The 13398-nt window shown below is 53.8% G+C and overlaps 1 protein-coding gene across 1 annotated transcript in view; it reads right to left on the reverse strand.

Moving 5' to 3' along the window:
* TRABD2B (TraB domain containing 2B) overlaps positions 1 to 13398 on the reverse strand; it is a 230764-nt gene that overhangs the window by 12849 nt on the left and 204517 nt on the right. The window contains exons 5-6 of the mRNA XM_050749640.1: positions 4383 to 4473; positions 1180 to 1449 (exon numbers count right to left, since the gene is read on the reverse strand). Coding sequence (XP_050605597.1) covers positions 1180 to 1449; positions 4383 to 4473 — 361 coding nt within the window. The remainder of the gene's footprint in view (positions 1 to 1179; positions 1450 to 4382; positions 4474 to 13398) is intronic.

A 13398-nucleotide genomic window follows, 5' to 3' on the forward strand; every position in this document is an offset into this window, starting at 1 on the left:
CTTGAGTCCTTGTGGTAACCCTGGTCAAACCCTCTCCGACTCAGGCCTTGGTTCACCATCTATAATGCTGAATTTAGTCAGGGTTTCCCAAAGCTACTCAGAAGAATCTCTAGGTGTACACGTAACATACAGATTCCCAGGCCCTTGTCCTGCACATTCTGATACATGAGGTCTGTGGTGGGACCTGATAATCTGTTTATTTAACAAGTAGCCAAGGTGATTCTCTCTAGGGTTTCGGGGGAAAATCCTGGATGGTGATCTCTAGGGTCCAGATGGAGAGTCTGAGGCTCCCTCTGATAGAGACTCTGAGATGGAGAGTCTATGACTGCTGAGCATGGCATATTCAGGGCTGGGCCACTGAAGTGGTTAGGACTCTACCCCATCACTGATGGTCCCTCCCGGGGACATTCCCTGTGCTCTAGCAATACTGTTCACTAAATATGGAGATTCCTGCCAAAAAGTGGAATCTAGGGAAACTCCTCTGTACTGAGATTGCAGGCAGAGGTTGGAAGACAGCATCCTGGTCACAGCAGGACTTTGGTGACAGGCAAGCTGAGGTGGATGGTAGAGGTGGCAGGAGGGGCATATAGGAAGATGACAGAAGGGTCTCCATGCATTAGGATGATTTCCTGTATCTGCCCATTTTCAACAAGGTTTATCACAAATCCCCCATCCGCTCCTAAGACAGAGCCCACAGCTTCAAGGGCATTGATCACCATCTGCCCCGTCTCTCTCTCAGAGCACAGTCCCCTTTGCAGCCTCCCTGCCAGGGTGTCGGCTACTCACACCTTCTAGGCACAGGGAGCTCATGCCTTTTGGTTTAGCCAGTTTGTTCCATTTTCTCCTAGTTTTACCTCCAGTCCATGGACAAATGGCACCCTGTTTGTACAGGTGTGTCCCAGGACAGCTGAGTGCAAAGCAGATTTGTGCACTGCGCCTGAAGAAAGCTTCTATTTACTCACCTTTAAGAGGCAAAGAATTGTACTTGTTGTTGAATTGCTTTTGTTTTGAGAATAAAACTAAAAAATCAGATGTGAACGTGCTATATAAAGCCATCTACCACACTTCCTTAGAGCAGGGCTGGCCTGATGACAGTGTGCCCAGCTGTGGGGGGTTCAAGGTATACTACCCCGGGTGCAGATGCCCAGCTCCTGGGCAGACCCGCCCTCCCTGGCTCACCTGTCCTCGATGCGGACCCAGAGGTCATTGAACTGCCGTGGCCGCTGGTGTGTGCTCTGCCTCTTGTGCCACTTCCTCTGTCGGCCAAACTCTTCCAGCTGGCTGAGGCTGTCGGGGAGCAGGAGGTGTGGGGACAGGGCTGGATCCTCATCCTCCGGTGGGGCGGTGGGGGTCACGGAGGGTGCTTCGGGGACAGCAGCAGCTGGGGTCACTGGGGCCGGGCTCGTCAAGGTCCCCTCAGGAGAGGGCGCTGGGCTCTGGGGGGCAGGGCTGGAAAGAGGTAACAGCACATGGGGCACCTGTGTTGGAGAATGTCATCCATATGTGGCAGGGAGTACAATCCAATTCAGTGGGAGTTTGTCATGGCAGAGAAAGTGCCAGGGTGCCCCTCCTGGGCCCGGTGACAGCAACCCAGGAAAACCTTGTCTGGCACTGAGAGCCACTGCTTTGAGTCATGCTTTCATTTGTTGAGTCGACGGATATTTACTGAGTGCCAACCCTGTCCCAGGCACTTTTTTCAGAGGCGGGTGTCAGCATGATGGAAACAGACAATGCCTTACATTCCAAAGCAGAAGACAGACAGTAAAACAGGGGATGTCAGACACTGCCAACTGCTGAGGAGCAAAGGAAACAGAGACAGGTGTGAGAGTGGGGGTGAAGGGTGCTGCTCAGGGAAGGCGGTCTGGTCACCAGCAGGTTATATTTGAGCCCAGACTAGGAAGAGGTGAGGGAGTGAGCCCTGGGCAGGTCTCTGGGGGCATATCTGAGCTTGGTCAGGGTCTCATTTATTCAACAACTCTGGCTGAGACTTTAGGTGAGTTAACTAACCTCACTGTACCTCAGTCTCCTACTCTGTGAAATGGGGGTGTTGCAGCCTGTACCTCACAGGTTGCTTCATCAGGATTATGATGGTGAACACTGGCAAAGCACCGAGAACAGTGTCTGTCAAATAGTAAGCAGCCAAAACATTTAAGTAATTAATATTATTAGCATTGTGTGTGTGGTTTATTCATCAAACCTTCCATTCATACATTCAATACACATTTCCTATGCACCTTTTTAGTGGAGCAAGGACAGTGTTAAGTAGTCAGAGTTTGAGCTGGAGGTAGACTGATGTGGGTCCACAGCCCGGCTCCACAACCTGCAGGCCGTGTGATGAAGGGCAAGTTACTTAATGGTCTCAAGCAGTAATGAGCTATAGCACAAGAGTAATAATACTGCGTACTTCATGGGGTTGTCATGAGGATGAATGAGACAAGGTCTTAACACAGTGCCTGGCACATAAGCCTGTCTTGGATGTTGGCCAACAAGCAAATAGACCTGGCTGTCAGGTAGGTGCTAAAGTGTCATTTAGCCATGGCCCAACAGAATTTGTTTTAGGGACATGTGACCCTGGGAGAAGGTTGGGAACGGTTTCAGGAATTGTGGCTGAGTGGGCAGCTTGCAAGGTTAGGCAGTACCCAAGACAGCAGGCAGGCTGTCTTCCCAACCCACTCTCATACAGCACGATGGGTGAGGAGCTTCTCTCTTTGAAGGAAAGAAGGCCATCAGCTCAGCCTCTCCTCCCCTACCCCCATGGCAACCCCAGATTCTCAGGGTTCAGGCTGCCTGGAGATGCCGCAGCTGCTGGGGAGATAATTCAAAACAGTCAGACAAAAAACTAGATCCAGGAAGCACCTGTGGCCGATGATGGCTTTTATTGTTGGAGCCTCCTCAGCATCCCCGCCCCCCTCCGCCCTGCCAGCTCCCTTGCTCCCCCGTGCAGGAGGCTAAGGCTGAGAGTCCTTGGAGCAGAGCCCATGGGGGAGCTGTGGGGGCCCCCTCCCCGAATGCCTGGGCTCTGAGATGAATAGGAGGCTCGCTAGCCTCACTGGCCTGCCTGCCTCCCCTGCCCTGGCCAGAACAGACACAATGAGCTTTAAGGGGAAGGTCCTTGGGGCTGCTGGGGTGCGGGCTGTGGTGAGGGGAGAGGAGGGGAACTTGAAGAAGGCTTTGTCCCTGAGGCTACCTTGGAATCCCCACCCCTCCAACACGTTTGCCCCTGGTCCCCAATACAAACTAATGTGTGCTGGACTCAAACGGTTCAGGCAGGAACAGCAGCCTTGACAGTTTGACTCAGAAGATGAGAAGAGGTGGGAGACTGGGATGACATCCCAATGTGAGGGTTTATTGAGACCTCGGTTCACACTCAGAGCTGGTACAGGGAGTAATAGGAGTTGAGGGAGGCCCTAGAGCCGGACTGCCACTTACACTGCTGTGTGTCCTTCTGCAAGTGACTTCACCTCTCTGGGCCTCATGTTCCTCAACGATAAGGTGGGGAAACTCATAGCTCTGACCTCACAGGATTGTTATGCAGATTAAATGAGTTAAAAGATCTTAGAGCCTGGTATGGAGTGAGCAGTTAATAAATATTGGCTATGAGGATCCAAGCTTCCTTCAAACTCCAGGTCTTTATGCTGGAGCACGGGCTGCATGGAAACCTGTAGTCTGAGGATGCTGTCACCGACCTCTGGGGCTCCCCGGGACCCAGAGCCTGGCTCTCGCTGACAGCTCTCATGCCCAGCCTGCTGCTGGTGCTGTGGAACCACAGATGGACTGAGCTGGTCCCTGCCCTCGGGCAGCTTCCAGATTGTGGGGACGGGGGTTGGAAGATCTGGCAGGAATAGCGGATGGCCACTAGTGGCTGTTTGAGCAGGGTGGGTATGCCCTGGCAGGAGAGTTAGGGGTGAGGGGTGTAGCCAGAGACAGCAACAGAGAAGGTGAGGACCAGGAGTGGGTGGGGCAGCGGGGCTGCCACAGAGTGGGACTGTGACCCAGAAAAGAGACCAGGGCCCTGCCCATCCTCCCAGTACCATCTCGCTTCAGAGCCAGGGCAGCCACAGAGTCTTCTAAGCAACACCCAGGAGTTCTTCTGAGTCCCTCTACCCCCAACCCAACCCACCATCTCTAAATCCTAAGCACCTCTCCAGTCCTAACGCTGCTCCCACTCCCACCCATGCTCTGGCCCTGCTGTCACCTCCAGCCAAGACGGCTCACCAGCTCCTTCCCAATCTCCTGCCTCCAGCCCAGCCTTTCCATTCTTGCTTCCTGGTAGAGATCTGCCCCTACCTCACCAGAAGCTTCTTCACAGCTCTCCTGAAAGCCTGGGCAGGAAGGCAGGGTCAGTCAGGGCCAAGGCACCCCCAGATGCCCCAGTGGCTTACCTGTGTATGGCCTGCCCGGCGGGTGTGTGGTCCACCTCCAGCCCTGCCTGCCGCAGGATGTCGATGACTGTGTTGTTCCCCAGAAAGTGACCTGGAACACAAGCGACAAAAGGGGCTCAGTCACATGCCAGGCCACCGGCCACAGGGGACTGTCCCAGGCTTTCCCCTAAGTTTGTGTCTGGGCCAGTGACCTACACCAAAGTCAATGCCCCAGACTCCCTGAGAGGCAGTATGGCATAGAAGGTAAGACATGGTCCTGGTGCCTGGGTTCAAATCCTGGCTCTGCCGCTCATTAACTGTATCTCACCGTGCCTCAGTTTCCTCATCTGCAAAGTGAGAATGGGGTATAATAGTAACATCCAGGCTTGCTGTGAGGATTACAAGAAACAGCTACCCGCACGTAGTAAGGGCTCTCCGTGCTTCCTGGTGCACCTCTGTGCCTCATACCATGAAGCTGACCCCAGCCCCCAACTGTCCAGGCTGGGACAGCCTCCAGCAGTCACTCAAAGCCCAGCTCCAAGGAATCCTCAAGTCCCCAGCAGGTCTATGGCTCATCTTGGTAAGTTCTACCAGCAACTCAGGCCTCCCTCCTTTAGCATGGGAGTGGGGTTCTGTGTGTTCATGTGGGCCTCCTCACCCAGCTCCCAGAGAGCAGAGATGGCATCTCCACTGCCCTGCACAGGCTCAGCACCTACTGGCTGGAGTCACAGATTCATTGCCCAACATTTGTGGAGAACACACTATGGGCCAGGTCCTGGGACTCATTGAGGTGTAACATCCCAGCGGGGGCAACCAAAAACCCCCACTGATTGCAGGGCCTGGCAGACAGTGACAATGACCTAGAGGAGGCACAAACACAGAACTGAACCCTCCAGAGGTATGTGTGGGGAGAGGGGCTGGCCTCCATCTCAGTCCCCTACTCACTATTCATTCATTCAGCAAACATTCATGACACCCTTGCTCTGTGGTCAGTTCTGCACTAGGCACAGTGAATACAGAAATGGGCAATTTAGTAGAAAGCCCCAGATGGGAGTGGAAATCGTCTTCCTGTGTTGGAATGCAGGTTTGATGTCTGAGTAGTCAGGGGAGCCTCTCCTGGGCTCTGGTTGGGAAGAACCCTCAGGAGGCCCAGTGGCTATGGACACAGGAGCTGCTGGGAGTCAGCACTCTGGGACGTCCCTCTGCCTTGGGGGCCTCAGTCTCCCTCACCTGCTCAATGTGGACATTGGGTGCTTGTTCAGGGCCCCTGGGCCCCTCCTGCCATGGGCCTGCCCTGTGGCCCCACTCATTCGGGAAGCACTCTCCCCTCCTGCTCCCTGTTCATCCCAGACGGTAGGGGAGATCCCTGCACTATTCCTCTAATTGCTGTGAATGGTGGTGACAGGTGGAAGCCAGAAGGTTAGCATGCTGACAGCCCCAGGGAGGTCTAGGAGAATAGAAAGTGGACAGGCTGTTGGGGAACAGAGATGCTCTGGCAGAGGAAGCCAGCGTAGGACTGCATAATGGCTGGAGCAGAGAACCAACCATGACACTGTCCTGCTCCACCAGCTTCGCCCACCCCTGGGCTGGTTTCACAACTCCTCAGGAAGTCTCCCAGCCCTGTGATCTCCCTCTTGCTGACCATGCCCTGCCAGAGCATCTGGAGGTACCTTGGGCCTGGCTGACCATGCCTGACTATGTGCCACATGGCTGGTTGACCCTGCCTCTCTGAAGTTTCACTTGAGGATCACTGGGAAAGGTCACTGGGCTTGGAATGTCATAGGACTCTAGTCCGGCATCCACCACACTTACTCTGAGACCTCGGGTGAGCCTATTACCCTCTAATGCCCTCAGTTTCTTGCTATGCATAATATCTATGGGCTCTTCTGGCTCTCAGAGCCTATCAGGAAGGTTTTTGTCTCATTGCAGAGACCCTTATGAAAAGATACCTCCCTCTCTCTCTTATTTCCTTTCCCAGTGTTCATTAATTCATTTCATTCATTTAATGAACACTGCCTGGATGCATATCTTGTGCTGGGTAGTGATGAAGAGACAGCGTCCTTTTCCAGGCACTCACAGACTTGAGAATGGGAATCCTGTAATCTGGGCACTAAGTTTGATGGAGAGGGAACCATTCACACAGGAGGCTGTGAGGGCACACAGGAGGCCTCTAAGCCAGCCTAGGATCGAGCAGACTTCCTGGCGGGAGCACTGCTAGCTGCAGGGTGGGATAAGAGTTATCAAGGTGAGGATGGGAGTGGGTGGCACAGTTCCAGGCAGGGAACTGGGAGGCTGTTCCAGGTAGGGGGAACAGCATGTGCAATGACTAGGGGGTGAACGAGGCACATTTTGGAAGCTACCTGCGAAGAGGCATGGGTAGCACAGGCATGAACAGGCCCTTCCAGAGCTCTGGCCCTGACCTAGTGCTATTGAGGACAAAAGATCCAGGCCCTGCCAAGGCTCTCAGTCTGCCCTTCAGCCTGTGATCCTAAGCAAATGGCTTCCCTGCCACCAGTCTCAGTTTTCTTGTGTGTCAAATGGGCCTATAGTTCTTTGACCTACTCCTTGGGGCAACTGTAAAGCCCTAACAAGGCAGAAGAAGTGGGTGTCCCTTGGAAAAGCCCAGAGTGCAGTACTGAGTGATGGGCTGGAGACAGCCTCTGGCAGGGCTGGGGTCATCCCCACTCTTGCCTTTCCCTACAGAACCACAAGGCTGGAGAGGGACGGGGAGAGGCAGCCTCCGGCACACAGGATGGAGGAACTCTCTGCCAGCAGCTCTTGGACTCTACTCCTGGCAGCAAAGGCAATTCCTTTTCTGCCTCCAAGGAGACCTGTTCGAAGACAAGGCCTCCCGGCCCAACAGTGGTCCTTGCATCTGCCCAGAGGATTTCAAGGGTCGCCAGGGAAAACAGCCCTGCCTTGGGCTGTACTGGAGCAGCAGCAAATATTTACTGACTGCTGTGTGGCTGCTCCAAAAGGAGCATTTCTGGGGCTGAGTAGACACTTAGAGGGCCCAGGCCCCAGCCCGGCCGACAGTGCAGGCCTCACAGGACGCCCGCTGGATCTTGAGCACTGCGTGGCAATGGTTCACATGTCTGGCCAGCGCTCCTGTCCATCCCCTCAACCTCAACCATTGCAGACCTTTATTGTTCTCTGTAAGACCCCAAACAGAAGACTTTAGATGCTTTGAGAAAATGAAACCAGTTAGGAATAATCCTTCCAATTCCCATTCTCTCCTTCTCTAAGCCACTCACCTTCCTTTCCCTCTGCCAGGGCAGGGAGAATGGTCACCTCCATCTAGGTGGCTACTCCTTGCACAACTCCAGGAGGCGCCATTCCCATGTGACCTGTGCCCTAGAACTGTGTAATGCAGTTCCTGCACTCCCCAGCCCATGTTTCTACCACCCTGCCCTCTCCGGGCTTGGTTTCACAGCACCCCATAGCTGGGTTGGCAACACTTGCAACTGCCCCGGTGCTCATGACTCCATTCCATCCTGGTTCTCTCCGTACTTCTCTCACTGCCCCCCATCTGTCTTCTTGGAGGGCTCCTCTTTCGCCTGTCTAGTCACTGTGGGAGCCCTGGGAACCATGCCCTTGGCCTTCTTCTCACCCACAGACAGATCATCCACCCTGATGGTTTCAGTAACCACACAATGCTGACCACTCTAGAACTGCCACCTTCACCCAGATGCATTTGTCCAGTGACCTACTGGACATCTCCACCTAAACATCCTCAGAACCTGTAGAATCCAACTCATCCTTCTCTGCAAGAATGTCTTGTGTCTCAACCAGGCTCTGCTATTCAACCTAAATAGGTCCCATCTTGATTCTTCTCTCTCCTCACCTTCATACAATCACTTCCCAGAGGCCCCCTGATGTGACCTCCTAAAGGTGCTTGACTCTGGCCTAGGTCACCATCACCTTCTGCCTGAATCACTGCAGAAATTGCTCTCCTTGTTCTCTCTAGTTCACACCCCAGAGCTGACTTTGTCAGAACGTGCTTCCATCCAGCCACCTGAGGGGGATCTAAGAGCTTTTTGAGGACAGGGGTCACGCCTGATTCATCTTTATCCCTACAGGTAAACTCAAGTCTGGCATGTGGCAGTGGCTTTGTGAATGTGTGTTGAATGAATGAGTGAAAAAACCTGTTACTCCATATCCTTTCCATGATCTCATCCTATCCCCAGGAGACCTGAGCTCATGGATCTCCTCTTCTTGTAACTCAGCCCTGCCCCTTGGTGGTACTCCTCCAGATTCTACCAACCCCAGGAATTTGGCCCTTGGACCAGCCCCTGAGTCAGGGCCCAGTGCATGCTGTCCCCAGGAGCTGGCAGACAGAAACTATGCTTGCCTCCAAGGTCAGAAATCCTGAAATAGGTGCCACACCTATCCTGGAACCTGCAGGGAAAGTCATGGCAAGTCTCCAAAGGGGCCCCACAATGTTGGGGCTCAGCCTGCAAGGCTTGCCCAGGCTCCCCAGGTCTCCTGGCCACGGCTCAGCAGCCCCTTCCAGCACTGACAGCTGTTCTTTGGCCAGCTCTCTGCAGGAAGATACGTTCCATTTCATCTGCTGAGGCCTTGTGGATGAGAAGAGGAGGAAACAGAGGGAGGACTATGGGGTGGGGGGGTTGGGGCACACACAGCCATGCAGACAAAGAGAGGGAGAGAGGAGACAGAGAGAGAGAGAGGTAGGGAGAAGAGCAGAGAGACACTCACAGAAAGGGGCATGGAGGAGGAAGAGAGCTTCAGGACCAGATGGGGAGCAGAAAGACAATGTGGAGAGAAGGAGAAAGGGGCCCAGAGACAGGCAGTAAGAGACACAGAGACAACAGTAGGGAGAGAGGGAAGAAGAGACACCAAGAAAAAGTGACAGAAAGAGACAAGGACGGGACAAAGAGATACAAAGACACAGAGACAGAGAGGTAAGGAGAGAAGGGAGAAAGAGGAGAGAGGGAACCCAGAAATGAAAACAAAAGCATGGAGGAGACCAATTCACTGAGGACATCAGGGAAGGCTTCCTAGAGAAGGGGCTCTTGTATTCAGTCATATATAGAGGACTCCCCCAGGATGAGTGGGATTCAGATGCAGATGTAAGAGAAGACAGGCAAAGTAAGGAGAATCAAGGGCCTGAAGATGGATTGCATCTTAACATTTGTGGGGCTGGGATGGTGCCTGTCTACCTTGAGAGAAGCCAGGGTCTCACATAAACGACACTTATATACAAACAGGAAGAGGTGCCCGGTGCAGCCCCCATGATGTTTTAGTGCAAAGAAAAAGACTCCCTTTCTCCTAAGTGCAATCTAGCCTGTGCCAGGGCACAAGGTTCAGTGAGCAGAGCACAGGCCAGGGCCAGATCTACCCCGCCTCCCATCAGCCTGGCACAGCCCGACAGCCCCTGTTGATCCTCTGACGTGGGAATGCAGCGTAGAGCGAGTCCTGTCCTGGTGTTAGGACTGTTAGAACACCTCACTCATCAATCAACCATGTCACCTCGGGGAGTTTCCATTCTCCCTTTGTGCCTCAGTTTCCCCAAATGGTGTTGGGCCCCATGGTCTCATGGGTCCTCCCACCTCTACGATTCCTTCTTTTGATGACTTGAACACACAATCATACTTAGTGAGCCTCCTGAGTACAGAATGCTTCTCAAACGTCATTTCATTTCATCCTCGCAGTAGCCGTTTGAGGTGTTGCCAGTTTCCAGATGAGGAAACTGAGGCTCAGTGAGGGGACGGGACTCACCCAAGGTCACATACCTGGTAAAAGGCAAAGCTTGAACTTCAATCCAAAGATGTCCCAGTTTACTGCACGTCCTACTACACCCACTCTGAAGTATTGGCAGCTGCGGAGGATCCTGAGTTCACATTTGGGGGCAGGAAATTGTCAGAAACATGTGTCCCTTCCAACATTCACCAGATTGGAGAGGAGAGTGTGCAAGTGCTCAGCAAGAACAACACGCAATTAACAGGGCAGTTTCAGGACCGTGTTGAGGGGCTGGGCAGAGGGAGGAGGGGAGAACCAGATGTTCCCACAAAGGCTCCAAAGTAGCACGGGCTCCCCCCGGCCAGCACACATGTTTTCTCTCCAGTGAGTATGCTGGGTTTCCAGTTTTCTCCTCCTGGAAGAGGCATCCCAAGACCATATTTATGTTCCGTCTGAAATTAATGCAAGGGAAACTTTCAAATGCTAATCTAGCTGCCAGGACAGGCCGGCCGGATATCAAGCTATAGCGGTGTTTGTTTTCCTGAGGAAGTGTGACAGGAGGGCTGGATGGGAGGGCCAGTGGAGGATGGACAACCGGTCTCCCAAAGAGTGTCTGATGGGACACTGACAGAGCTGAGCTTCCTTTCTCCTGCTTTGCAGGCCGCCCAGGGAAGGGCTGGGGCCCTTTCGGTTCAGTGGGGCCTGAGATGACGCCACCTCTGTACCCAACCTTGTGCCAGGAGCTGACACACACAGTCCCCTCCCCTGAGGAGGTCACGGTATGAAGAGTGAGATGGGCAGGCAAACACTCACAGGACAGCATGAGCCATGCAGTGCCAGGGGCCACGGGATTGAAGTGGAAGGAGGGGACCCAGACTGAGGAGATGAGTGAGGAGTGAGAGGAAGAGAGGAGGAAGGGCGTTCCTGGTAGACAGCACAGTAGGAGCACACGCACAGAGGGCAGAGGTGGTGTGGCACATGCTGGCCAACAGCAGTTCTGGGTTGCTGTAATATTAAGTGAAAGAGGAGGTGGCAATAGCAAGGGTTGGAGCAGGGGGGCGTCCCTCCTCCATGACATTCTGATTGCTGCAGGACATGGTGAAGGGGACAGATTCAAGCTGGGACCAAAAAACACTCTCTGAGGCAAGCGTCCAGTTGTAAGGGAGTGGAGGTGTGTAAGGCGAGGGTCGAAGAGCACTTGTCAGGCCTGTGAGGGGTATTCAGACATCCTGTGGGGAACTGGCTGTATCTGGGTGGAACCAGAGATTCTGCCCGCTTTAGCAGCCTCTACCAGCTGCTCCTCTTTGGAAGCTGTTAGAATGCAGGACGTCAGAAAGGAAAGTGCCCCAGGGCTTCAGCTGGATAGCTCAGCTCCGCCACGAACACCGCAAAGATGGATACAAATTCCGGGAAGAGCAACCCTGCTGAGGCTAACAGAACTTGCCCTGTGTCACACTGGCAGAAAGGGGCAGAGCTGGGCTCAAGCCCAGGCATGGCACGGGGTGTGTCCATGTCAAGGCCCAGACCCAGGCAATGGCCGTGCAGGGTGATTCCAGGTCAGCACAGGACAGAGCCTGTGACGGGTTCTGTGAACTGCAGGAGGCAGTGCTCAGCCAGGGATCTCCATGGCCACGGCAGTCACTCTTTACAACATCCAGAGGCTCCTTTTTTAGAATCACAACACCCCAGGATTCCTGGGAGCTCCCTGTTGGCAGGGACAGGGACCCACGCCTCCTGAGCCTCAACACTACTTGGAGCTGAATTTGGCTCTTGGGGTTTTCCCACAGCGTCCCAGTTGCATCCGAGCACTTCTGCCCCTCAACCCCAGTGGCTCTACTCTCTCCTGTGTGGGAGTCCTGCTCTTAAAGGACTTCGAGCTCTGAGGGACCAGGGACCCTGAAATGATGGTGGCAACACAAGAGCTCCCATTTACGGACTGACTGTGCAAGGCCAGGCCCTGAGCTGTGGTGCAAGGCCAGGCCCTGAGCTGTAGTGCAAGGCCAGGCCCTGAGTGCTAGTGATCTGGATCTCAGGCTCATCTGCAGAGTGGGAGGCTGCAGGCTGAGAGAAGTGAAGTCACTGATCTGCCCAAGGCCACTTCTGATCAGAAGAACGCAGGGTTTCTAACTCACACAGTCCGGGTCCAAGCCCATGTTCTTAATCTACACTTTCTTCTCCTCTTGCCTTTCCCACACTGTCCAGGAAGAGTGTTGAGCTCCTTGCCAGATTCGTACTTCACTGATGGAGCAGCCCTGGGATCTGGCCTGGGGTGTGGGCACTCTATTCTTCTAGACTCTCCCCTGTTCCAGAGGGTGAGGGCTGGCTCCAGCTAGGGATGAGCCGGGAGGGGATGTTCCTCTGGCTGGCTGGATGTTTTGGCCTGAAGCAGCAACGGCGACTCTGGCCAAGGATCGCAGCCCTTCACAGGCATGCCAGCTGCCAGATGCATGCGTGGTGGGGCGGCAGGGCCCTTTGAAGCACCGTTGGAAATTCTGAAACACTTCAGATGCCGTGGCCTCAAGCTCCAGCTTGGGGAGTGTGGCAGACCAGGGCGCTTGCCAGTGAGAAAGGATAGCAGCTGTTATTTTTATTTGTTCATTTGTTTTGTTTTTTTAGAGATGGGGGTCTCACTCTGTCACCCAGGCTGGAGTGCAGTGGTGCCATCTTGGCCTACTGCAGCCTTGACATCTGGGCTCAAGCAACTCTCTCACCTTAGCCTCTTGAGTATCTGGGACTATAGGCATGCATCACCACGACTATGACTGGATAATTTTTTATTTTTGTAGAAATGGGGTCTTGGGATGTTGCCCAGGCTGATCTTGAACTCCAGGCTTCAAGTGATTCTCCTGCCTCAGCCTCCCAAAGTGCTGGGACTACAAATGTGAGCCACTGTGACTGCCCTGCCTCTTGTTTCCAAGGTGAAAAAGGCCCTATGTGAACCATGGCTGCTCTTCTGTGCCCAGCTATGAGCTCTGAAGGGCTGCCATTTCTGAGGCCACCAAGTGAAGAACCACAATGGAGAAGGAGGTGGGTGTGGGTCCTGCCCTGAGGACTATGGAGATGACGAGTAAACTGGAAGACAGCTGGATCTGTATCAGGGAAATTTCAACTGTTTTTCACCTCCTCCAGGAAGCCTTCTCTAACTTACCCTGCCTCCTTTCAGTGCTAGGCACTCAAACTTCTGTTAGGCATGTGTGGAAATGCTGAATGTTGGGGGCTACAGGGGATCTTGGACCTAGCTCTGTCTAAAGCCCCTCACTGTGCAGACACAGGAGGAAAGACTCGGAGAAGGCCACATAGAAGATCTCAGAATCTCCTTTCTACCCTCATGTCTTTG

Source organism: Macaca thibetana, chromosome 1 (assembly GCF_024542745.1).
Source record: "Macaca thibetana thibetana isolate TM-01 chromosome 1, ASM2454274v1, whole genome shotgun sequence".
Taxonomy (NCBI): domain Eukaryota; kingdom Metazoa; phylum Chordata; class Mammalia; order Primates; family Cercopithecidae; genus Macaca; species Macaca thibetana.